The sequence below is a fragment of the Canis lupus genome, chromosome 12 (genome assembly GCF_048164855.1).
Source record: "Canis lupus baileyi chromosome 12, mCanLup2.hap1, whole genome shotgun sequence".
Taxonomy (NCBI): domain Eukaryota; kingdom Metazoa; phylum Chordata; class Mammalia; order Carnivora; family Canidae; genus Canis; species Canis lupus.
In genome coordinates, this window is record NC_132849.1 from 29,752,610 (window position 1) to 29,777,711 (window position 25,102).

Sequence of the window (25,102 nt, forward strand, 5' to 3'; positions counted from 1 at the left end):
TCCAGGTAAAACTAAAATCCCTCTTTTTCTCTCTCTCTGCAGAAGGGAGGACAGGCAGGTCCCCAGCAACCCTATAATAAGTTCACATTCCTCCTTGTGGGGTTCCCTCCTCCTCCTTCTCCAGTGGGGACGAAGGTTCAGGGAGCTGACACGGTGTGTTGCTCTGTGGTCGCTTCCGCCACAACTAATAAACTTTGTCTCTGACCCAGGGGGCCGTGGCTTCTGTCGGTGTATATATGGTGTGTATACGGGGCATGTGCTTGCAGACGAAGCTGCTGGCTTGCAAGCAGGCAAGAACCTCAGACCCTCCGCCGTTTCTGACCTACGGGGATGATGGAGCCCAGGGCTCCCACCATGGCACACGCTTTGAGAGGAGAGGAGCCCTGCCTCTGCTGGTCCCAGCACTCCGGCAACCTCTGTGAGAGCCACCCGGAGAGGCGTTTCTCTCGTGTTCCCACTACGTATTCTACTCAGGCTGTGTAAGGACAAGCAAGCCTGATCAGAGCTACCTGTGGGGTTTCCCCTCTCCTCCCTTGGCCAGTTTTTTTTTTTTTTTTTTTTTTTTTTTTAAGATTTGATTGATTGGGATCCCTGGGTGGCTCAGCGGTTTGGCACCATCTTCAGCCCAGGGCATGATCCTGGAGACCCGGGATCGAGTCCCGCGTTGGGCTCCCTGCATGGAGCCTGCTTCTCCCTCTGCTTGTGTCTCTGCCTCTCTCTCTCTCTCTCTCTCTCTGTACCTCTCATGAATAAATAAATAAAATATTTTTAAAAAAGATTTGATTGATTTATGAAAGAGAGAGAGTGAGCGAGAGGGAGCATAAGCAAGGGAAGTGGCAGACAGAAGGAGAGGCAGAAACAGGATCCCCACCGAAGAGGGAGCCTGATGTAGGGCTTGATGCCAGGACCCCAGGATCATGACCTGAGTGAAAGGCAGATACTTCACCAACAGAGCCACCCAGGTGCCCCTCGGCCAGTATTCTTGAGTCATTCTTGAGCCAAAGTCAGTAGGTGGTGGCTGGCCAAAGCAGGCCTGATTTAATAAGGAAGGCACTGGGTGCTGGACTGTCACCCCAAGAACTGCAGGCCCCAGGCTGTGAGAGGGGTATGACAACCAGAAAACCTCTCTAGAAGACAATTCTAGTGATCACGAGGACTCAGGTTCAGGTCCCATGGAGGAACCAAGGAGCTAGAATCAGAGACTCTTAAGCTGGAACAGAAGCCCTCTAGAGTAATGGGATGTCACAGCAGCTTTCAGTGACTGAGTTCTCTCCTGGAAGAGGGACCAGGACAGACCTAGAACCAATGAAAGGACTGTACCAGTGCCTTCTACCTGTGCAAGGACAGGGAGGTACCAGAGATGGACAACTAGGGAACAGCCTCTGAGGCTCTAAGAAGCTAGTAGATGCATGGATTTAAGCAGAGGGTGAACCGTATTCACAGGGATGCTCTAAAGGGATTTGGTCTGGGTGAGGAAGGGGAGGGAGACTGGCCAGGACCCTGGGGTCCTTCTGACCCAAACAACTTATAAAACTATGAGATATGCATGAGCTATAGATGTGCACGGCACCGGCAGACAGCGATGAACACAAATAGGAATGCAAGTGACACTCTTCCCTTGCGGTGCCTCCGCATGGTGCACATGGTGGCCAGAACAAAGGATGAAGATGTGGAATCGCCAACGGGGCTGGAGTAAACTCACTTAACAATGAGAATGACGACCACAATGTGGAAGCTGATGAAGTACAGCTTTGCCGCCTGGTGAGTCACCAGGGCGAAGCCACCTGCGAGGAGTGCAAAGCTAAGGAATCAAAGCTTCAGGGAACTGGGCAGGTGACCGGGATGCTCCTGGAAGTTCCTTTCGGTGCCCTTCCCCCCCCCCCAGCCCAGGGAGCAGGCAGGCCCTGGGAGTCCGTCCCCTCGCAGAAAGGATATCGTGCCACTGGTTCACCACCGTGAGCTCCATCAGCACGATGAACGAGGAGGCGAGGTCATTGAAGTTGTTCTTGCAATAGTGGTCTCGGGCGAATGCGGAGCCGGTCAAGGCTGGGTTCCCACACACCTGAGCTTCGGGAGTGGTGAAATTCGGGTCGAAGAACCAGACTTTGCCTTGGAATGCTTCCATCCCAATGATAGCAAAGACGTAGTAGACCACCTGGGAGGGGCAGCACAGGTCAGCAGGGGCGCATCGAGCTGCAGCCATGCAGGGCGAGGAGCCAGCAGGAGGGGCAGAAGGATCGCGGACACGGACATGGGTGGACCCGGCAGGAAGGGCCACACTGTGATTCCGGAGTGGCTGCCCGCCCCAGCCGAGTCTCAAGCATGTCAGAGTGGAGAAGGGTGGACCAATCGGCTCGTCTCTGCTGGAGAAACCCGAGCTGTCCACGGAGGAGACACAGGACCCAGCCAGCTGGACCACAGCACCGCCTCTCCAGTGGGCTTCTACAGCCCAAAACAAAGCTGCTGGGCAAGTTAGTGGGTTAAATCCTCAAGAAACAACAGCTGGGGGATGCCTGGGTGGCTCAGTGATTGAGCATCTGCCTTCAGCTTGGGTTGTGATCCCAGGGTCCTGGGATCGAGTCCTACATTGGGCTCCCCACAAAGAGCCTGCTTCTTCCTCTGCCTGTGTCTCTGCATCTCTCTGTGCCTCTCATGAATAAATAAATAAATAATCTAAAAAACCAAAACAACAGTTGGCCCGCTAGGAAAAAAATAATAAGGCTGTATCTTAATCCCATTTTTTATAAGATGAATTTCAAAGGTACCATAGGGTCCAATGTAAAAAAAATAAATTGAGTAGAAGTCCCCACTAAGCATGACTATAAAAGATAAAAGATTATACAATAATCTATAAAATAAAAGATTAGCAAAGACGACTATATAATTAATTTAAATGATTATACAGCTCCCAAAATAGACAACAAAAATCCTTTAGGTGCAGGAAAAAAAAAAAAAAAAACAACTCAAAAACAAGTGACAGAGAAGGAAAAGTAATTATGCTAGAAACAACTTACCGACAGCCTATTTCCTGAATTGGCAAAACACTCCTGCAAACCATATTTTTAAATTAACAGAATGGACCAAGGATATGAACACACTGTCTACCGAAAAAATAAGCGCTAAGTCGCCAAAAGAACATGGAGAAGACACTCAGGCCTGTGAAACAGGACAGAAGTGCATGTCAGAGCCACACAGCACCATTCTGTCCCATCGGACTGGAAGACGTGCAATGGCTCATAAGCCCCAGCTGTGAGGGGTGCAGAGGCACAGGCTGTGACATGCTGTCGTCTGGGCTACACAGGAAGCATGACTCTGGACGGTGCCACCAGCCAACCAAAGTTTGAACACATTTACCTTTTGACCCAGCCTTGCTGCCTGGGAATGCATCCAGTTGGAACAGAGGCACTAAGATGCAGGTGCAAGGACCTCACTACATCAGCTGTGGTGGCAAGAAAGTGACACCCCCTAGTGGTCTGTCAGTAGAGGGGCTAGTTGGATGTGTTCCAGAGTCTTCCCTCAGTGGGACACTTTTAATCATAGCAGAGCCTACACGATGCATGTGTCCTCAAAGTCGTGCAGCATTTCGTGTGGATTATTCTATCTGACTGAACAATAAACTAGATACATACACACAATTATGGGACATACTTGTGTACATGGAGACATTGAGAAAGAGGAACAGGAAAACTTTAATAATGGTTGTCTCCAGGAAAGACACATATGGGGAATGGAAATGGGTGACCTAGAGTCTGCCCTTTGTTCTTCTGTATTAATAGAATTTCTTACCATGAGAACAGGAAAGCAAAGTGAGTACCCTGTGGCAGAGTGACCTTCATTCACAGTGTGGAACTTCTCCTAAGCAGGAGGCGTCAGCCCCCATGCATCCCTGGGTGGCTGTTCTCACCACTGGGGATGTGAGGAGCAGGTGGGCTTTAGCCACAAGCAGAACAAAGAAGGATCTGAGGTTGGGGGGTGGGGGAGGGACAGGCAGCCATGAGCTGGAAGGAGCCTGCACCCCTGAGAAGCATCTGCTAGTCATGCTGACCTACCCAGGCTGTGGGTGACAAAGAAATCATGGCCGAGTTAACCCACTGCAGTTCTGGTGTCTCTCACAGTAGCTGGTGTACCTTAGCTGGTATATGCCCAGTGTTTCCAGACACTGGATATTTCTAAAAAGGATTACACGAAATCAGTGAGTCTCATTTACTTAATCTCCCTTTCTTTTCCTTGCTTAAAATAAGGCTTACGGAGAGCTGCCAAGAACGAACATCATACTGCTTATTTCACATAGAACAGCCACAAGAACAAGCCACTTACCAAGACAAGTCCACCAAACGTCAGTATCGTGGGGCCAATGTTAATTAAGGTGGTCACGATAAGCCGGAATCTAGGATAAAACAAAGTTTCTAGCACAAGGCAGCAACAGGGGAAGCCAGAAAGTAAAGCTGACACCACGCTAGCAGGTTTCATTTAATATCTCTTCCCCCCGGTACTGGATCTGTTTAGAAACTGTCAGGAATTTGCCTTTTTAGCTGTGCACCACTGGGGGAATTATTTAACCTCCCGGAGCTTTGTTGTAAACAAAGGCTAAGAAAAGCCCCCCCTCCAAGGTTGTTGGAAGAATTTCACAAGACAATGGTTGGCATACTCAGGTTAGCATTAGCTGCCTCCACAGCCACTGTTATGCAGCCACTGTAGAGCCTGCATGGTTGAGGGAAGGGGCCACAGGGATGAAAATGATCGATAGAACCCCTGCCCTCAGGAAGCTGACGTTTGAGTGCTCTTTGCCATCTTCGACGGCTCCTCTGCCTGCCCTGACATGCTGAGAGGGGGCTGGGTCCTCCATACAAGTTCCATTCCAGGCTCATAATGGGGGGTGTTTATCATTCTGAGGCAGGAGCGATTTCCAGCAGGGCCCAGTGTGGGAACCACTCGGGTGCACATGACTCCCTCTTTACCTCTGAATACTGACAATGATCCTTAGGAGCCGGAGTATCCTCAATATCAAGACAATATCCAGTATCTGCTGACTGTTGTAATTTCCTGCTGGGATAAAAACCACAGCCGTTTAACATTCCATTTTGTGAGTGCCTCTGGCTTGTCCCATGTATTCAATGAGGTCTGAGACTCTGTGGGTTCAGGGGAGAGACGCGGCTTCACTTCCAGAGCAGGACAGTGGCTCTGAGCTGTGAGGAAGCAAGTGCTACCTTGAATCACTCACTCGCCTAGCAAAGCCAAGCCACTCCAGGCATTCCCTCCTCACCTGAGAGCTAGAGAATCATGAGAGCAGGTGTAGGCTTCAGGCCATATCTAAGAAATGACTGTGCATCAGGTTCTACAGAACACATTTCTTCAAGCCCTTCCTTTCCCAATACTCCTTTCAGAGAGTTGTATTATGAAGCTGCATCATCTCTAAATAACACCTTCTGCTGTCTACAAAAGGAGTGTGCATGGTGGGGTGGGATGTGCGGGTGCAGCCAGAGGAGGAGTAGACACAAGAGGGCAGAGGGCAAGGAACTATGCAGAATTCCAGCTCCAGCTGGACCCTGGGTAGGGGGCCGAGATGGGCTGAGGGTCAGAGGCATGGAGGTTAAGCCATGAGACTGAGGGCAGGTCTGGAGAGGAGGTGACCAGGGCAGGATCTGGTGTGATGGATGCATACAAATATAATCTCTAACATACAGCTAAACACTAAGCTACCATCTCGCTCCAGAACATGAAACACTTCTATTAATTCCCTTGGGTACCCCCTGCCCCATCTCCAATGTCTTCCTTACTGCCACCCAGTGGAAGTTCCACAAAGACTATGGATGGAATGCATGATCCCAGGAGGTGGTGAGGCCGAGGGTCCATGGTACTGACCTGACTGAATGGTGGCGTTGGCCACAGTGGCCACCAGGGCCGCGATGATGATCAGCGTATCAAACCTAATGGTGCAGAAGGAAAGTTGGTGAAAGAGCAAGGGAAAAGCCTGAAAGTTCAGGATGCCACTGATCCCAAGAAAACTTTGAATCCAGTATCTTAGGCAAAGCAATGATCCAGCCAAGAAACTGATTTCCATAATTTTTGAACAACGGAGACAAAGCAAGAAATACTACATTTGAATGATCCAGTGATCACTCACTAGTGGTTCTAATGAACCACCCAAGGGTATGTGTAGCAATCAGCCAATTCTTATCACTTTGTCTTCCAAAATAGCTATATGCTTGCAAGAATATTTTGGCACATTTTCAGAATACACAGTATAATCTTTCTAGGTATTAATTTTAATAAGTGCATGGTAACTTTGTAACTAAAGGGGAAATCCATCATATTGTTACTCTTCTGCCTAAAAATAGTACCAAAGGACAATGGTGCCAAAGCACTGGACAAAACTAGCTAGTTCTCCTTTGGCCACATGCGCATGCTAGTGAGTTTCCTGGCACCAAAAGCAGTGATCGCAGAGATCCAACCCTGCCAAGCTGTGCGCTACTTAAGACAGGCATGTGTGTGTGTGCCTTGTATCTTTGTGTCCTGCCATTTCTAACACGCAGTGACATTTGAGATGGTCTGCAGCACATGGGTGATGGTTCAAGACCAGGAGGTACACAGTCTGTAGAAGAAAGAGGCCACAGGTGACACATCTCATGTAGGAAAGAGCTTGTTAACAATCTCGTTGTCCAGGCCTACATGCCAAGTTCTCTGATAAAAAGACTAGGGAGTGGGCCAAGGGAGCTATGGAAGGAACTTCTTGGATATGATGTTCAATATCCTTTCCAAAACCAGGATGCTGTGATCTGTGATTCTAATTTTAGCTAGAGTCAGTTGAAACTGACATCATAAATAACAGCTTTGTCTGAACCAGATGTTCCTACACTCTCAAGATTTCATTATCAGATGCCCCAAAACTAGGCAGCTAGAGCTTGAAGAAACTATAACAATATTCCCCAAATGGACAGAGACCCCCCCCCTTTGCCCATGGACTCTAAGCCCCTCTCCACTCCCCAGAACACACATGCTCACCAGTTCCAGAACTGCTTCCTGCCAAAATAGGCTCTGGGCTCATATGTGTACAGTTTCAGGAGAATTTCAATAATATATAGAGAAAGAAAAAGCCATTCTGCGTTAGAGATGAAGGGTTTTTTCTCATCCAGAGCAATGAATATGGCATTTACTAGAATGATGACATCATAAACCCAGACAAAAATCCTGCCATGAGGGAAAAAAGAAGAGATTCTGTCATCACACATTTCAGTGAAAGGAGCATGGTCAGAACCTTCTAGCAGCTACTGTGTTCCCGACAATGTCATGGTTCTGAGATGCCTCTCAACCCCATCCCAACATGGGCACACACACATGAGCACACTCTGACTCAAGTACGTAAAGGTTCCAGCACGACCAGGGTCCTGAAATCTACCTGCCTCCCCCTGACACTGGGGCAGTCCTTCTGGCCAAGAAGAAAATGAAGACCTGGTGATCAAGGACGGGGGGAATAGAGGTGTGGTTTTTCCAGGTGCCCCTCTGGGGGCACAGTCCCTGACTCAGATGAAAGCTTAGGCAGAACTGGGGCAAGTAGAAGGTTTAGGGCCTAGCATGGGATCATGACACCTCTCCCGCTTATCCCTGGAAAATTAACATCCTTAACTAAGAAAGCTGCTGAAAACCTCATTACCCCTAATGCACACAAGCCTTTCAGGGAACTGACATGTCCATCATCCTCACCAAGTCTGAAGTGGGCTCGGCCCCAACTTTCTTTTTTTTTTTTTTTTTAATTTTTATTTATTATTTATGATAGTTACAGAAAGAAAGAGAGGCAGAGACACAGGCAGAGGGAGAAGCAGGCTCCATGCACCAGGAGCCCGATGTAGGATTTGATCCCGGGTCTCCAGGATCGCGCCCTGGGCCAAAGGCAGGCGCCAAACCGCTGCGCCTCCCAGGGATCCCTGGCCCCAACTTTCCAATGAAAGAGCAGGCTGCTCTGCTCAGGTAGCTGTCTCCCATGCTGCAGAGAACCCCGGGTGAACCCTGGGCACGGCACTGGGAAGACAGGAGGGGCTCCCACCCTACTGTTCTCTGTGAAGCTGTAGACCTAAGACCCTGGATGCCACATGTGGACACACAAACCTCCAGCACATGAAACACATCAGTAATTCAAGGCTGGGATTAATGGGAAGAAGCTTCTACATAAAGAGCTTTGATAAATATCAAATATCACAGGCTGAGCCACTTTCCAGGACTTCTCAACCATTCTCTTCCATGAAACATTAAATTCAAGGACAGCAAAAGGATGAGCCACTAATGATAGGGATACTCCAGGCCACGCATATGAAACCTAAGATCTGCAACTAGAATGAAAGATTCTTTCTGGAGTCCACTTATTTGAGAATAAGAGAATTAATTGGCCTTCTTAACAATCATTCCAATAATTCAAATGCATGAGTTCTTACTATGCACTTTACAAAGTCAGAGCACCATATCTGAAATTAACTTCCTAATGATTTGGGTGGGGCTGGAACCTTCTGATTTCAGAGAGCGGTCAGCTTCTCTGTTCAGAGAGCACATCCAGTTTGTGGCCCTTGAGCATCTTAGGAAATAGGGCAGAAGGAAGCATAATCAAGAAGCCTGTCCTTTTGGTTAAGGTCAAACATAGCACGTCCAGAACAAAAAGCAGCAAGCAAGGGGCTGATTTATAGCTTCAGTAATGAAATATATTAAGTCCAAACAGCATTTGCAAACTCCTCTCTTTTTAAAGCAACTTGAGAAAAAACAGGCCCTATCTCACTTGCCTGTGCCGAACCATTCTCTGGACCAAGAGGCTTGCGGACGACTGGTATACCCGAGGCATCCAGTCTTCCAGTGGGTGTCTCTTGATGTTGATGGCAACTACCTGAATATTGAGGAGGTCAGCCAAGCGTAGAAAGTTCATTTTGTCTGCAATGAAAAAAAAAAAAAAATGATCCCAAATGCACGGCCACTGCGACACTAAGGTTCAAAGAGTGACACTAAGTTGGCAGACTCTTGTTTCTGCGTTTCCTAGGTGAAGATCTGAAGCTTCAAAAGGTGAAGGCCCAAGGCCAAGGAGCCATCAAGTGGCACAGCCACCTGTCCTCACTCAGATCTGCAGCCAACCCAAGGCAGCCAACACTAGCATGTGATTTTGGTAGTTCACAGATGCTGCTACCTCACCCCCTGCCTTCTACCCACCTACCTCTTCACATGGGCCATCCCTACTTTCAGTGTCTGCCTGACTTACCTTTCCAGCCTCCACTCCACCTCTCTTGCCTCTCCACCAAGCCTCCAAAGTAGCTGTAATCCACCTCCTTCCCCTTCCCTCAAGCTCCTATCCTCTTCTCTGCCCACCCTCCCTCCCTGCCCCTCCTCAGAGATTCACTCAAATCCACAGCTTCCACAACAAGTTGGCCCAAGAGCCAGGCCAAAGTTCACCGGACTCTTTCTGACCAGCCTGGCCCCATGTGGCTACAGAGCCAGTATTCCCCAGATCTGCCAAATGTCCAGGGTCACTACCCTGCACACCTCTCTCCAACCAGACAGGCTGGATGCTGACTATGACTCAACTGGGTTGGTTTTCAACCCCATTTGTGTATGAACTTTCTGCTCCATACAATGTAAAGAATTTCATCCCAACAGATGAAATCAGGATATGTAAAGGATGTTACTGCTTCCTACAAAGTTCTTCTTACAATTTCTTTCCAAGTTTTCTTTGAAAACTAAGTTGACGCTTAGAAACGAAGTTGATGTTTGGAAAACTTTAAAAAAGCTGTTGAAAGAAATCACCAGTGCAGATTGGGTCTAGCTGAGACAACAGGCAAAGGTTGGGGTGGGCATTTTTTTATCCTAGAAGTCCTCTCATTCAGAGGGCCTGGCAGATATCCATAGCTCCATTCCAGTTTTCAGGAGCAAACAGTGAATGATGGCTCTACAGTTAGCACAGCGTGGATTGTGCAGGAAAGATGACGCAGAACTGCCATCAACAGATGTCCAGGCAAAGAACAAGCTTCAGCCCTGGCAGAAGTGTGGCTTCATCTGAGTGATGAGCCTGAATCAAATACAGCCTTGAGTGATGTCACACATTCATGTTGCTATTTTCCTCAACAGTTGTATGGTGCTAAGAACACAAAAGAACATGAATCCATAAAATTAGATGAAAAAACACACATAGGGGCAGCCCAGGTGGCTCAGTGGTTTAGCGCTGCCTTCAGCCCAGGGTGTGATCCTGGAGACCTGGGATGGAGTCCCACATCGGGCCCCCTGCATGGAGCCTGCTTCTCGCTCTGCCTATGTCTCTGCCTCTCTCTCTCTCTCTGTGTGTCTCTCATGAGTAAATAAATTAAAAAAAAAACACACACACACACACATAGATATCTTAGGATATCCAAGTTCCTGAGTCTTCAGAGTTAGAAAGAAAATATACATACATGTCTTAATAGCCAAAGGCATGGAACACCTACTCAGGCGGAAGTGCAAACTTGGAGAATTAGGTGACAGGATAACTTGGATCCAAGGGCCTGGGCTGCATGAACCCCACCATCACCGGTTAGGGAGACAATGACATGACAAGCATGAGTAGGATTTGGGTGACCTACTGACAGGAACCCAGCTAAAACATCATACGTTAAGCAACCTAAACCAAAAGGGAATCTATTAGTCTCACTGGGTTCACATCTTTTCATCCAGAAGATTCAGTAGAACAACAACAACAAAAAAGAGAATCAAAACAATAGTAATTTTGTGTTAAGAAGGAACTTATATTCATCGGACATTCTTATGTTGAAGATCAGAAGTCAGCTAACTTTTTCTGTAAAGGGCCAGATAATAAATATATTAGGCTTTGTAGGTCAAATGATCTCAATTTTAACTACTCAGTTCTGCTGCTATAGCATGAAAGCAGCCATAAATAATACACAAATGAATGAGCATGGATGTGTTTCAATAAAACTTTATTTACAAAACAGGTGGGGGGCCATATTTAGCCTATGGACCATAATCTGCCAACTATTGCTGTAGATACATTACTTCTGCCATATTCTCTTTAATTCTATTCAGTCCTTTTCTTCCCATATTGGTAAGTTTGTGCTTTACAGTTTAATACTGGATTAAGTTTTAACATTTTGGGTACTAACAGAATTCCAGTGTTTAGCCCTGAAAACCACAAATGCTCATAACTGCTGAACAAATGGAAAAGAGAAAATATTCACAGAAGTATTGCTATCCTCTGCTCGTACAGAGTGGAGACCACCATGAAGCATGTAATTCTGTTCAACTTTCTGTTATTAACACTGTCTTTGGAAGTGTTAGTTGAACAAAGGCGTCTTTTGGACATCTAGACTTAGAAATTACTGCCATATCCTATCAAATATACCCTATGGTTCCTAAAAGCTGACAAATCTTACTGGCTGTCTCATGTAAAGATGTGGTTGCATTGGCAACAATATTTCAATCAACCATGCTATTTGGCAAAAAGTAAAATACTGGGGAGTCTACTGAGCCATAAGCTCACTGGTGCCTTCTTCTTGTCATATCTCTGAAAGTTCTCAGAATGAAGGGCTGATGACCTAGACTCCCTGCTGACTCCCAATCATGAGCCACCAAATAGAGATCGAGGTCCCAGGGGTGTGTCTCGGGAGTGCCTGCCTACCTCCTTCACCTGCTCAGAAGGTCATGAGCTACTTCTGCTGAATGTCTGTAGAGCCACTAGAGAGTAAGAGAATTACATTCAGGTGTAGCTTAGTTTTGTCAGTGTGGTGTCATCTGAAGCCTGGACAAGAAGGTCACATTTACATGAATGGGTAAGTCTGCAGCAGATGAATTACAACTACTGCAGTTCTGTCCTCCTGAAGCAAATGCTCAAGTCTGAGATTTATAAATTTACTTATTTAAAGATTTTATTTACTTATTCATGAGAGACACAGAGAGAGAGGCAGAGACATAGGCAGAGGGAGAAGCGGGCTCCCTACTGGGAGCCCGATGTGGGACTCCATCCCAGGACCCCGGGGAACATGACCTGAACCAAGGCAGAAGCTCAACTACTGAGCATCCAGGCACCCTCAAGTCTGAGATTTAGATAATGTAAATATCAAAGATTAGTTATGTGGAAGGGTGGGGGCAGGTAAACCTTAGATAGAACAAAGTTCTAGAGGAGGACAACAATCTTGGCCAGAACCAGCAAAACAGGTGTTATGTGCTGACAGGTGTCCCCTCAAAATTAATATGTTGAAGTATTAACTGCAAGGACCTCCGAGTGTGACTGTGTTTGGAAAGGGGCCTCTTCTAAAGAGGTAGTTAAAATGAGGTCACTGGATGGGACCTTATCCAATATGACTGGTGTCTTCACAAGAGGAGGCAATTAGGACACAGACACACACAGAGGGAAGACCATGTGAAGATGCAGGGGGGCAATCATTTACAAGCCAAAGGAGAGAGGCCTACTCTGCTGACACCTTGATCTTGGACTTCTAGCATCCAGAACCATGAGAAAATAAATTTCTGTTTTTAAGCCACCCAGTGTGTGGTACTTTGTCATGGCTGCCCTGGAAAACCAACACAACCAGGAAATTTCTCGACTCATTGTTAATTTGATTATGTTAAAGCAAACACTTCTTTCCTAAAGTTCTGAATGGAGACTTAAAGACTCTCACAAAATTAAGAAATCAATAAAAAATTCTTTATACTTTAAATGTGCTATGTCCACCCCTTATAAAAAATCATAAACCAAACTGACAAACAAAACACCCACTAGAGTGAAGAAAAGGGGAATTTCAAGTTCAATGATCACCTTTTTTGCTTCTTTTAACAAAATCCTTGACAAACTCTTAGCTTGCACAAACATATTAAAAATTCTAAAGAAATAAAGTATAATACGAACAGGTTTTTAAATGATTTTCTCCTTGACATGTCTTCCAGATAAAACCCTGAATTAACAAATTGGTTTATAAAGTCTGACCTCAAATATAAAATATATACAACAAACTATTAATTTAAACAGTATTCCTATAATTTCTTAAGAAAATCAGATAGAAACCAGGAAATTCTAGCTTTATTTAATGTTCTTAATGTCTCTAGTTAAAAAAACTATTTATAAAGATGTATAAATTAACAATAGGCCAACAATTAATTGCTGCAGAAAGGCCACTGGGAGAGAAAAATAATGTTCATTAATTTTATTGGTAAAAAGACACATTTTAAAGATCTGGTTTAAAAAGTTGAAATCTAAAGACTTGTGATGAAGATTAAAATGTTACAAAATTAATTCATTAAACAAATTAAAATAATTTAAAATTTTAAACCAAATTGATTTAATGCTCCCTGTAAAGAAAAACTAGTACATTGTTCTATAATTTAGGGTTTAAAATGTGGCTTCATGTCTTTTTCCTGATTTTTCCAATGTAAATACAAACTATAAATATGGTATTTTAGTTCATGTATAATTTTTTTTCTCCAAAGAGGTTAAAATGGCTGGAACTACTCACACCCTTCACCTTTATAGGTCAATTGGTGTCATGATCTCAACTAACATTTAAGCATCCATAAACCTAAACATCAGCTAGAACCATGTGGCATGATTTAAACTGTTGTGGTTTAAAAAGTTAGATCTTCATCAATCATCTTGTGTAAATCTTACAAAATATTATAAATCACAAGGCCCTGTAGAGTTGCCCACTTCAACCGTGTGGTAACAGCAAGCAGAATTTTCTTCTCTGACAAATCCTTAGTGTCAGCAATATGGTTTTTAAAACGTATTTCCTAAAATTACTAATTGAGTTGGGGGCATTGCATGAATGAATGTTGAGATAAATAGTCAACAACCTGGGTTTACCTAAGACTTTCAAAGAAGTTAAAATGTCATGTCCCTATGTATGAATAGCTTTGTTCTCCAGGGCACTCAAATTAAAATATTATGCAACAATTGTCTTACATTATGCTATAAAAACTAAAGTTTTCAAGCTTTTTTTTTTTTTAAGTTTTCAAGCTTTAATCACACTGGCATTTAAGCATATTCATTGGTATGACTATCTGTGTATGTGTCTACAATAACGTATATTAAAGTTAATAGATGAAATTCAGAACAGGTTCATCATGCTCTTCATGTGAGGCACAGAAGGCTGGTCCTTGCCATCTCTGTCTTCTGCTCAGGGATCTGGATTTGCAGCCCTTGCCCACAGAGATTCTCTTATTTCTCACAAGTCTGCAACACTTATACTGACTTTCATTATCTCTTGGATGACTGTGGACCACTGTAAAGACACGAAGCTTCTCACTTTTGGAGGAGATATAATGTCAGCTGGTCCACACATTTCCCTTGCTATGATTGTTCTTGGCCAGCATGAAAACATTCTATAGCACAGCGGGTTTGAGCCATGCCTCATTGTCAGGTTCCTCTGCTCCCTTTTGTCACTGACCAGCCTCCTTCGGTAACACTTACGGATCTCACCCTGTACAAGATCACAACCCACATTCAGAAAAGAACCTCTACAGACGGGCAGGTGGTGGTGGTGGTGTCTGGTATCCAGATCGTCATTGGCACTCTCCAGGAAGTTGTGGGGTAGCATCAAAAAGCTCCTCCTTCAAAAAAAAAAAAAAAAAAAAGCTCCTCCTTCCTCTTGCTCATGTAATTCATGGAGTGATACATCCAAACAAGTAGGGGTGCCAGGAGAACTTGGATGTGTTTGGTATGCTCCATATTTATCCTATGCAACCGAACAGTTTGTTTAAGAGCTACCCTACTTACAGCCCAGAACATGGAAGAAGCTGACAAGACATAAAAAAGCTGTTCATCCTCCCACTTGAGAGATGACTATCAAAAGTTAGATGGACCCCATCAACCAAAAAACATTCGTATGAGTATGTCCTGGAGATCATGTGTATCTTTTCTAGATGAGCCGGAGATACCCAAGTATATGGGCCTTCTCATGCATGTCAAAGACTCCTAAAAGTTCCCATCTCTAGGTTTAGAACATCTGACCTTTTTCTACTAATCTAGGAATTAACTTTACAGAAGGAACTGCAAAGAAAGCTCATAAAGCCCTAAAGATTCACCGACACCTTCAGAGTCCCAATTGTCTAGAAGCAACAGAGGTACTAAAAAATCACCAAAGGGGAATTCTCAAAAACAGAGGGGCTGAAGTTTGGGAACACCTGGACTAGAGTGACCAGCCACAGTACCCTGGTTCTTGAAGTGGGACATCCAAGGAGACTCGAGTACCAACCCTCTCCTCTAAGTACTAGAGCAGTGGTCTTCAAATAGTGGTCCCTGGTTCTGTTCTTGTGTTCCCCACCCTTTGTGGGATAAGTGCTGAATATAAAAACTTGTCAAACAATTGCCAGGATCATGTTCACTGATTCTAATAATGAAAAGATGGGACTTGGATTTTACACTTTTTAATTTCATTTTTCTGAGTATTTAATTTTTGCTGTATTTTACCAAAGGGACAGTCTATGACAGGTGAGAAATTAAGAAGCTTCACTACACACAACTCAGGAAGCACCACGTTCAGGGGTTGCCCAGGGCACCAGCTGCCCTTCCCCACCACCGGCAGAACCCTAGCCTTGACATGCTCAATGGCTTTAACTTAACAGTTAAAGCCACCAGTCCTTAACAGGGGTCATCAGCCTGGCTCCCGACCAGACACTCAGAGCCATTATGTTGAGCGGGGTGGCTGAGGAGACACGTTCAGGGCTCAATGGAAGGTGCTTGTCAAATCCTGCTAATTCAAGAGGGCAAAGGTGGTCTTCTATCCCAGATCCCAAATTCACACTGGAAGATGTGAGCACCACCCACTGAGCAGTGCCTTACTGTACATTTCTCTTTGTTCTTTTTTTTTTACATAAGTTCCAGAGACCCGCTGTCATCTCTTTCTCCCACGTGCATGGAGTCCTCATTAGGCCTATGGCTCTGCAGGACTAGTTTGAGAGTCCTTGTCTCAGGTAAATTTACATCCTGTGGAACCTACCACTCCCATTGAATTTAGATGTTCCCATCTAAATTCTTCTGGAAACGGATGAAGCAAGGGTATGCTACAATTTGGGATGTATTTTAGTCACTTCACATCTTTCCATATTGACATACCATCTTTACAGTCATTCTTAATGTCACCAAGATTTCCCATTATGTGACTATCAGAATCTGGGGCGGTTTAACACAAAGCACAGGTCTGGGAATCAGACAGCCTCTACCACTTTGCAGCTGCGTGGCCTTGGGCAAACCACTTAACCTCTTCCAGTCTCAGTTTCCATATTGATAAATGAGGATGACAAAAATCCCACCTCAGTGATCACATATACACCATGTGCTGAAAACACTTATGGCAATGGCTCACACATGCTAAACATGCCACAGATATGAAGTGCCATTCATAATAGCTACCCACCACTAATACCTGAATTTCAGGTTACTTTCATCTTTTTGCTTTCAAATATTGAATGCGATGTAGATGTTCATTTCCACAGCTCTCTTCTATTTTAGATGATTTCCTTAAGGCAAGATCAGCAGTGGAACGACTGTGACAGGGTAAGAGATTTGGGATGGTTCCTTACCCACTGACAACTCGTATGGGGACAGCCCTGTCGGAACACAGCGTGAAGACCCAAGTTCCACTGAATTGCTGCCAGCAGGGAGCACCAGCATACATTTTTATTTGCAAACTTAAAAAATAATATACTGTTGTTTTATGAATCACCCTCAGGAGTCACCCATTTTTGAACATACAGCAAAGAGGAATGTCAGAGGCCAAGGCTTCTTACCCACGTGCCCCTTCTGTCCCTCGTCGGAGATCCTCAAAAGGAGCTCCAGGTGGGGACTGCTGATGTGTGGCATCACGATCTTGGCCAGCCGCTTCCACTGGGCCTCTGTCACCACAAACTCTGTGCCCACCTTGACTTTCAGAATGTTGAAAGCCTCTATCATTTTGCGACGTTTCAGGTATGCCAGTTTGAGAATCTCATTCTTTAAAAAACAGAATTGTGGGTTTTTTAAAAAATAGGATTGTGGGTTTTTGAAAGAGAAAGATCCAAGATAGCCTTGTTTCTTTCCCCTAAGTGTTTCAGGCTATTTGACAAGCCAAAGAGAAGGCACCCATGGGTCTATGAAGCAAGGTATACAATCCCTCCCCGGCTGCAGGTATGTATAGCTAACCCGTCTGCATAAACAAAACTCATCTTACCAAGTTGAAATGAGGGAGTCTGTGAAGGATAATCTGTGTGGTGAGAAACAGAGCAGCAGGAGGCAGACTGGTCCCAACTCCACTCTGCCCAGGAGGAAGGGAGATTCCAGAAAGGAAGGAAATCGGGTGTGCTGCTGAGACACAGGGAGAACCCAGAAAGGGAGAAGATAGAGCTGCCATTAAGTCAGTCAAGAAAGACAGGAGGGGGAGGAGAAAAGCGGGGGAAGTGAAACCAGGCTAGAAGTGGTCCGGAAGGAAGAGGTCCAGGGCAGGAAGAACAGCTGGCCTGCCTAGAGCTGCCATCTGGCCGGAGCTTCGGGAATCTTCCCGAAGAGAGAATAGGCTGGGTGGCCCTCCTCAGGTTATGTCAGCCACCTGATGCCCACTCCTACTGCTCACTGTAAGCCTGTTACCCAATAGTATCTTCACTTAATTGATTATGTGGCTAGACTGTGACTTTTTAAGGGGTATGGGCTGTGTCTTAATCGTCTTTGACTTCTCAGAGCTTTGAATGGTGCTGGGCACCTAAAGCACATTTAAGACATTTGCTGATGGATCCCTGTTGCAGAGGATTATCCAAAGAAATGTTTCCTTGGGGTTGGGGTTGGGGTTGGGGGTGGGGGCTAGAGCAACACTTCTGTCCAGCAGCGGCAAAGAGGAGAGGCACACAGCCTCTGGGACAGCCTCTTTCCACCCAGAGGGAGGAAGTCGGGATAGGAGGGTCCCTGGAGGCCTGGTGTCTGAGGCAGGGGTAGCCCAAGGCCCCACAGTGCATAGACTCATCAGGGCCCAGACAGGTCAGACATCTTCAAAGGCCAATTGGGCCAAATCTCAGGCTCAGCCCTACCATCTGTTTCTCCTTAGCCGCAAACTATTGAAGTTCTCCCTGACTTTCTTCTTGTTCCCTGGTGGCAGCAGCCCTATGCAATGAAAAACTCAGGACAGAACTAAAAGGATCACGAGCCAAAAGGCAAAGTCTTCCCTTAAGGAAAATCACTTTTTGATGAAAAGCCTATCTGTGCAGCTAGTCTTGCAATATGAAAAATCAACCAAGGAGAGAGGTGTGCAGGGCTGACATGGCTGAGGTATCCTGGTGGATTCTGGGCTGGAAATAAAACATCCTCCACTCCGAGTACTCAGAAGCTTCTGCCCACCCAACACCTCCAGGAATTCTCCAGACATAAATCAAACAGGCAGGTACGAGGGCAGGAACTGTTGGCTTTAAGAAGTTTCTGCTTCTGCTGGAGAGGGGAAAAGGAGTTGGGAGCTTGCAGAATATCCCAACCCCCATTCTTAGGAAAAACATTTCAAGGAGCCATGAGCAACTTCATGCCTTAAGAGCAAGGAGTAAAGCTAGAGCCCTGTCACTGCCCACAATGTCCAGACTCACTGTTAGACCCATGACTAGACTGGTAAAGAGCCGCCCCACCCAGCAGAATAGAGCAAGACACCGAATAAGTCTTCAGATTGGCCAAAGCCAAAAGAAAAAGGACACTTTCAAATATTGACCACATGCATTTGCCAGCCTCCCCGCCTGTGGACCCAGCCCAGATGCCCAGTCCCCCGACTCCCACCCGCCCTTTCACTCATGTATGGTACCTTTAAGTGCTTCCTGTAATTGTTGTAGACCACAGCCAGAAAGACGGACATGAAGATGTAGGTATTGATGATGATGTAGGTGATGAAGTACAGAGAGTACCACCGACTGAAGTTATAGGCAGGCATCCTAGAAGGAAAGAATGATATTGCATGGTTTTTCATAGCTTAGGTCCCCAGCACATAAAAGGCTGGCCTCAGGTGCCATCCTAGATGGACAATCCACATGCACAAGGCATAGCAAAACCTTCTCTTACTCTCACTGCCCTGCATATGCTGCATCATTATCTGCTATCCAATGGGGCCACAGAGCCATCACCAGCCCTAACGCTAACTAGCTGACTCAGAACTTGCCTTCTGAATTTCTTAGTGCTTTATAGAGTTGGCAGCTAGGACCCTGGAGATTCCCTGATCCCATTCCCTCCCTTCACAATGAGAAAACTGAAGCCTAGAAAGGACACAGACTTGCCCAGAACTCTCAAAGCAGTGTGGCTTGGGCTTCTACTCAAGGCTCTTCAGGGACACCAGGGTGCTCTGCTGGGGGGCCCAATAATTTTCTAGCCACTCTAGGACAGTGAGAAGGAAAGGGGCACCATAATAATAGCACCAAGATGAGAGGCATAAATCAGGATGTGTGCTTACTCCACCTTTAATGGAAATCATATTTTAAATGGGGGGTGGTGGGGGCACTGCTGGCAAGGTTTGAGGGAAATATCCAAGAGCACACCCTTGGCCAGAACTATACCTTGCCTGTGTTTTGTCTGAACCAGGCTCAAGAGTGAGCAACAACCCAGAACAACGTGATGATCCCACATAGAACTAGATGACAAGGATACCTGGGTGGCTCAGTGGTTGAGTGTCTGCCTTTGGCTCAGGACGTGATCCCAGGATCCTGGGATCAAGCCCTGCATCGGGCTCCCCGCAAGTAACCTACTTTTCCCTCTGCCTATGTCTCTGCCTCTCTCTCTGTGTCTTTCATGAATAAATAAATAAAATCTTAAAAAAATAAAAAAGAACTAGATGACAGAAAACCTGCACCTGTCCCAAAGAGCAGTACAGCATGAGTTGGGACTGACATTTGTAGTTAGAGTTCTGTAGTGCTGTTTAATAATTTCACTTCCACAAACAGGGCTAATCCATAATACAAAGGACATTAGGGGAAAAAAAAAACCCACATAATGTTTTCCTCCTAAGTAAAGTCCGCCTGTGTGGAGAAATTGGCATTTTGGGAAGGAAGGCAACAACTGTGAATCTTTACATTTCTTTCTCGCTTCCTTTAACCAGAAAAGCACACCAATACTTAGGAGGTCAAGCCATGACTCCTTCATACAGATGTCTTACTACTTAAATTTAAGACTCAAAAAAGTCCCGGAATAGAAAGTGGGCTCAAATATTTAAGAGTTGTGTCTCAAGAAATGTTTCCTGTTGCTTTCAGATTTTTTTTTTAATCCCCTAAATTCAGTTTTAAATAAAGAGGGTAGGCTATCATTAGTGTAAACATTTCACATTCCTTGAAAATTTTTATAATGAATATGAATACATAGAAAAATCACTATTTCGCCTTTCTCAGGCCTGCTGGTGTTAGCAGACAGCCGTCTTTAACTAAGTGAAGTCTGTCCTGGTAGCAAATGTCCATGAACGTGAGCTGGGATGGACGTACATGACATCGGGGCTGTTCGCAGTAGTGACCAGCACGTAGAGTTCAAACGCTATCTCCAGGATATCTGTGAAGTAGGGCAAGCCTTCCACTGTTTTAAGACTCCTAAGGAGGAACCAAAAACACAGAGTGAGGAACTCACACACATAAATAAAGTTGTGGTTTCTGATGCATTTTTCCCCTTTCAAGAGCACTCCTGGAGGGTCTGAATGAGGAAGACTCCTGTGACAAACTCTGCCACCATCAGGCTGAACCCACACAGGAGAGAATTCACAGGCAGAAACTTCCAAAGCAGTGTGCTCACCTAACCCCAAAAAGCTTCAAGGCCATAAGGGAGAAGATTAGCACGCTGAACATAAACAAGAGGAAGACGTAGAGGATATCGGGCAGAGTGTTCCGGATGCTTCTGAAAGTTCTTCGGATCTGTGGAGATGAAATTTAATTTCAGGTACAAGAAATTAGCTAATTTTCTGCAAAAACAAAAACAAACCCTTGCATATCCTTAAGGTATATCCTTACCTGACGGCTTTCAGGGAAGTTAATTAGGAAGACTGGCCTTAGGGCCCTGGACCACCGAATGCTGTGGATATTAACAGCTTCCAGGGAACCATAGATAATCAAATCGATTAAGGTCAGCTGTAAGAGACACAGGACAAAACCGTCAGTGTCACACTGCTAGAGGACACACACAGGAAGTGACAGTGTGGATGCGCGTTCGCTGACCCAGAAGGAAGGTCACTAATGCAAGTTTCATAAAGAGTATAATTCTAATTTTGTAATAGAAGATTAATAATTGCTGTCATTTGTGTATTTATTATGTACCATGGAGTATAAAAAGCACCTCCCATAATTATTCTCTGTTATCCTTACCACACCTCTGAGGTGGGCACTATCCCTGGATAGAGACCCCTGAGGCACAGAGAGGGTGAGCATGTGGCCCTGGCCACATAGCTAGGAAGGGGCAGAACTGACAGTGGAATCCATGGAGTCTGACATCAGAGCCCATGCAGTTATCTGCACTGTTACATGCTTCCACACTACATCCTAAATAACTTTAACTTTTCTTCAATTTGACATATGAAAGAGAGGTTGTGTTGCCTAGCAACAGAGGTAGGAAAATCCAGAACACAGAAAATCCTTACTGATCCTTATTGCCTGGGTTTGTGATCACCTGAGAACAGGGCAAAAGAAGAACCTAGTGTGTTCTAGGAAAATGTAAGTAAAAAATAATAATCTACCACCATCAAAGTGTTTGTTGAGCAAGGCACAGAGGCCCCAGTAAGATCCAACACAGGGTGAGAGACAGGACACAGACATAGGAAGAGGCTAGCTGTGCTGGGCACCGACCAGAGGGAACCTAGTGTGGCTGTCCCAGGGGAGCGGGGACAGGCTCCTGCTCCCTTGGGACAGGCAATCACCAAACATTATGGCGTTAGAGAAGGCTACGTGGGTAGGCACTCCTTGATGTAATCTTAAAACAAAGATAGTTTGAAAAGTATAAAACTCAAAAAAGTCAAGAGCCACAGCAATAAGACATAGTAAAGGGACTCTCAGGGAGGAACAGTCTTGGTGTGTCTGGGAAGCAGAGGGCCCTGTGGGGTGCGGTCAGATGAAGCAGGAAGTGATGAGGATTAGTGGCAGGTGGCTTTGAGGGCCAGGCTGAAAGGGTAAGTCTCATTCCCAGGACCTGGAGAATCCTGGAAGTCTTTCAAATGAGGGCATCAAAGGCAAAGGAGTGAGATGCCAGGGAACAGATGATGGACAAACCCAGACAGGGCAAGAGTGCATTCTCATTCGGTTCACTCCATCCGTGCATTTACAGAGTGTGTCTTAGTGTAGGGTGTCCTTCTAGTTCTGGAGAGAGAGCAAAGAGCTTAGTGAGCAGTGCCTGCCCTCACGAGCGCTCATTCCAGTAAGAAAGAACAGTCCCAATGATAAATACGCTCTGCAGCAGGTGGTAGTCTGTGCTCTGGAGAACACCCGGGTGTGGCAAAGGGCTGAGGGTGCACACAGCAGCCTGAAGCAGCCCCACTGTGCATGGAGGGTGTGGGAAGGGGTGGGTGGAAGACACGAGAGGACGAGAGAGCCTGGGCTGTGACAAGGACTTTGGCTTTTCTACAATGTGAGATGGAAGGCATTGGAAGATTCAAAGCAGGGAAGCACCGTGATCTGACTTAAATTTTTAGAGTGCCTGTGTGCCCACAGTATCTTAAGCATTGGGCTAGGAGTTTTAGGAGATACAGAGGTACATCAGACCCTGGCCTAGGAGGGGGCCAAGCAGCAGATGAGGTTATGAAAGAACACCCTCTTTTGGGAGGAGATTAGCAGGAGCATCTCCCTCTATCTTATATATTCAAGATTTTTTGGATTGCTCTTTCTTCCAAAAATAACCTCCTTCTCCCACTTCCCCTCTCCATCTTCTGCCATTCTGCATCGGGCAGCATGGATGGCATTATAGACCAAATCCAAGCCTGTGGTCACAGGTACCCCTCCCAGACTGAGTGTGCCACAAATATTTTAATAAATATTTCTAAAAATAAGAAAAGCACAGATAGATAGTCTATATATTCTGAGGGCTCAGCAGATGCGTGAAGGGAGATCAAAACAAATGTTCAGAGCAAGGTGAGAAGAGACCGTGGGTATTTCAGGCACAAGAGCCACCGCAGCCTGAGGAGGGGTGAATGGTATGTGTGTAGGGTAGCAGGCGACTCGGGCTGGCTAGAGTAAAGAGGCCTCTGTGAACAAATTTGCAGGATTGGGGGCACTGAATTGTCTGGTGGAGCTCACAGACATTTTTGAGTGTGAGAGGGAAATAATCGAAGATGTGCTTCTGAAGAATTAATCCAGCTGCGGTATCTCAAATGGATGTATCAGCCGGGGAACTGAGGTTGAGGTGACCGTGGCAGTTCCCAAAAGGGGTGGCCAGGGACTGGACCACATTGTGGGAACAGAATGGCATGCAACAAAGAGACAATGTGTGGCCACATCAGAGACTACTGCAATAGTCCAAGCAGGGAGGATGGACACGGGGCAAGAGGTATTGCGAGGGTCTCTGGGGAGGCCAGATGCAAGAAAGAAAAGGGAATCTTGACTAAGAGGACTAGGAACTGGGTGTCGGGACCTAAGGCACAAACAGCTAGGGGAGCGCTGGAGTCAAAGACAGTGGGTCTCATCCTACTAGGTTTGTGTTGACACGCAGATGTAGAAACTGCTAGCAAGCAGTTGGCCACAGACAAAAGAAACTCGGAGGCGAAATGGGTAACAGCAACAGCATGGGGACCCCTACCTATCAGTGTTTGTGGAAGCTCTGAAAACAGATGGCTTAGAGGCCTGCAGGCTGAGCCAGGGGTTAATTGGAAAGAACCATGGTTCAGGCAGGCTGGCTGCTTTGCCATATGCTAACTCTCAAGTACCTTTATCTAATCACCAAAGGGGCCTCCCTGGGGATTACGTACAGCCCCTCTGGGCATAACTGCCTAGCGTATATCCTCCCAGATTGCCCTGTGAATGTTGTACACCTTCTCTCCTTTTTCTTCTTAACCAAGATGAGATTCAGCTCTATTGTAACTTGTTCTTTTGACCTAATGAATGATAAGCACCTCCCCTTGGGAACAGACACAGGATGTTACTTCAGCACTATTTTAAAGGGCTGAGTGGATGTGTCACCTTTTCTTTAACATGTATCTGTCAGGAAATGGAGTTGTTTCCAATTTTTCGGTATTATGAACAGTTCAGCCATGACCACTCTTGTGGCTATATCTTTGAACACATCCTCCTTTCCTAAAGATAAATTCCCAGGAATGGAATACACATTGAAGGCTTCTGAAAGGAACTGCAGAACAGCCTTCCAGAAAGACAGCTTATTCGTCCCTTCAGTAGAGTGTAAGAGGTTCTTTTTTCTCGCAGTTTTGCTCATACCACTTCATAGATAAACACATGGTGTTTTAATTGCTGTCTTAATATATTTTTTTAAATTATACATCTTTTTCATATTTACCATTATTCACTTTTTCTTCTACAAGATGCCTTCCTCTATTTTCAGCATTACTGGAGTTTGTTTTTTCCCCCTTCAATTTGGAAGTGCTCTTGCTACCTTCAAATACAGCATTCACACTGTCATATTTTGCCTTATTTGCTTCACAGTTGGGATTCACTTGTACTTGTGCTAGTGGTGTTTGCTGTGCCAAAGTCTGTCACTGTTGCTTTAACCAAGTCAAATCTATTCCACCTTTTCTCTTCATAGTTTCTGCCTTTGATCACAAACTCTTCAGGGCACTATAATGATCACTCACCACTATGGTTACCATGATGCAGATGTTTTTCGTATCCTTCCAGAAAACCATCTGGGGAGTGACTTTTGCAAAATGTACAAGTCTCCCAAAGAACGCAGTCAGACAGAGCACTTCTGCTATTGAGGTAGCCTGCATGCAGAAAAACGGAGAAGAAACACAGCCCCCAGCCATGGGGAGTTTCAGCTTTAGCTCTCTTGTAACTGCCCAGACCCCAGCCACCTTGATGCCACCCTCTGAGAATCAGCAGTGTCCCTTAATCCCACTGACAGTTGCAGCCAAGTTCTTTGCTGGTTGGGATGGTTTCTTCCTCTTAAAAGGAAACCTGCCCTTGAGCCATGAATCCCATGACCCAACAGGCAGGGCTTCCTGGGAGGGGCTTAATCAGTAGGCAAGGGACTCAG

The 25,102-nt window shown here is 45.6% G+C and overlaps 1 protein-coding gene across 2 annotated transcripts in view; it reads right to left on the reverse strand.

The window, feature by feature from the left end:
- Positions 1-25,102, reverse strand: part of LOC140601417 (two pore channel protein 2-like) — a 39,866-nt gene that overhangs the window by 2,771 nt on the left and 11,993 nt on the right. Inside the window, exons 4-16 of one of the 2 annotated variants that reach the window (XM_072770279.1) lie at positions 24,702-24,830; positions 20,929-21,045; positions 20,714-20,832; positions 20,413-20,514; positions 18,756-18,882; positions 16,738-16,939; positions 8,766-8,910; positions 7,003-7,188; positions 5,863-5,927; positions 4,959-5,046; positions 4,318-4,387; positions 1,936-2,155; positions 1,703-1,793 (exon numbers count right to left, since the gene is read on the reverse strand). In XM_072770279.1, the coding sequence (XP_072626380.1) occupies positions 1,703-1,793; positions 1,936-2,155; positions 4,318-4,387; positions 4,959-5,046; positions 5,863-5,927; positions 7,003-7,188; positions 8,766-8,910; positions 16,738-16,939; positions 18,756-18,882; positions 20,413-20,514; positions 20,714-20,832; positions 20,929-21,045; positions 24,702-24,830 (1,661 nt within the window). Of the gene's footprint in view, positions 1-1,702; positions 2,156-4,317; positions 4,388-4,958; positions 5,047-5,862; positions 5,928-7,002; positions 7,189-8,765; positions 8,911-16,737; positions 16,940-18,755; positions 18,883-20,412; positions 20,515-20,713; positions 20,833-20,928; positions 21,046-24,701; positions 24,831-25,102 lie in introns of those variants that run through there. The other variant, XM_072770278.1, reaches the window with a different exon arrangement.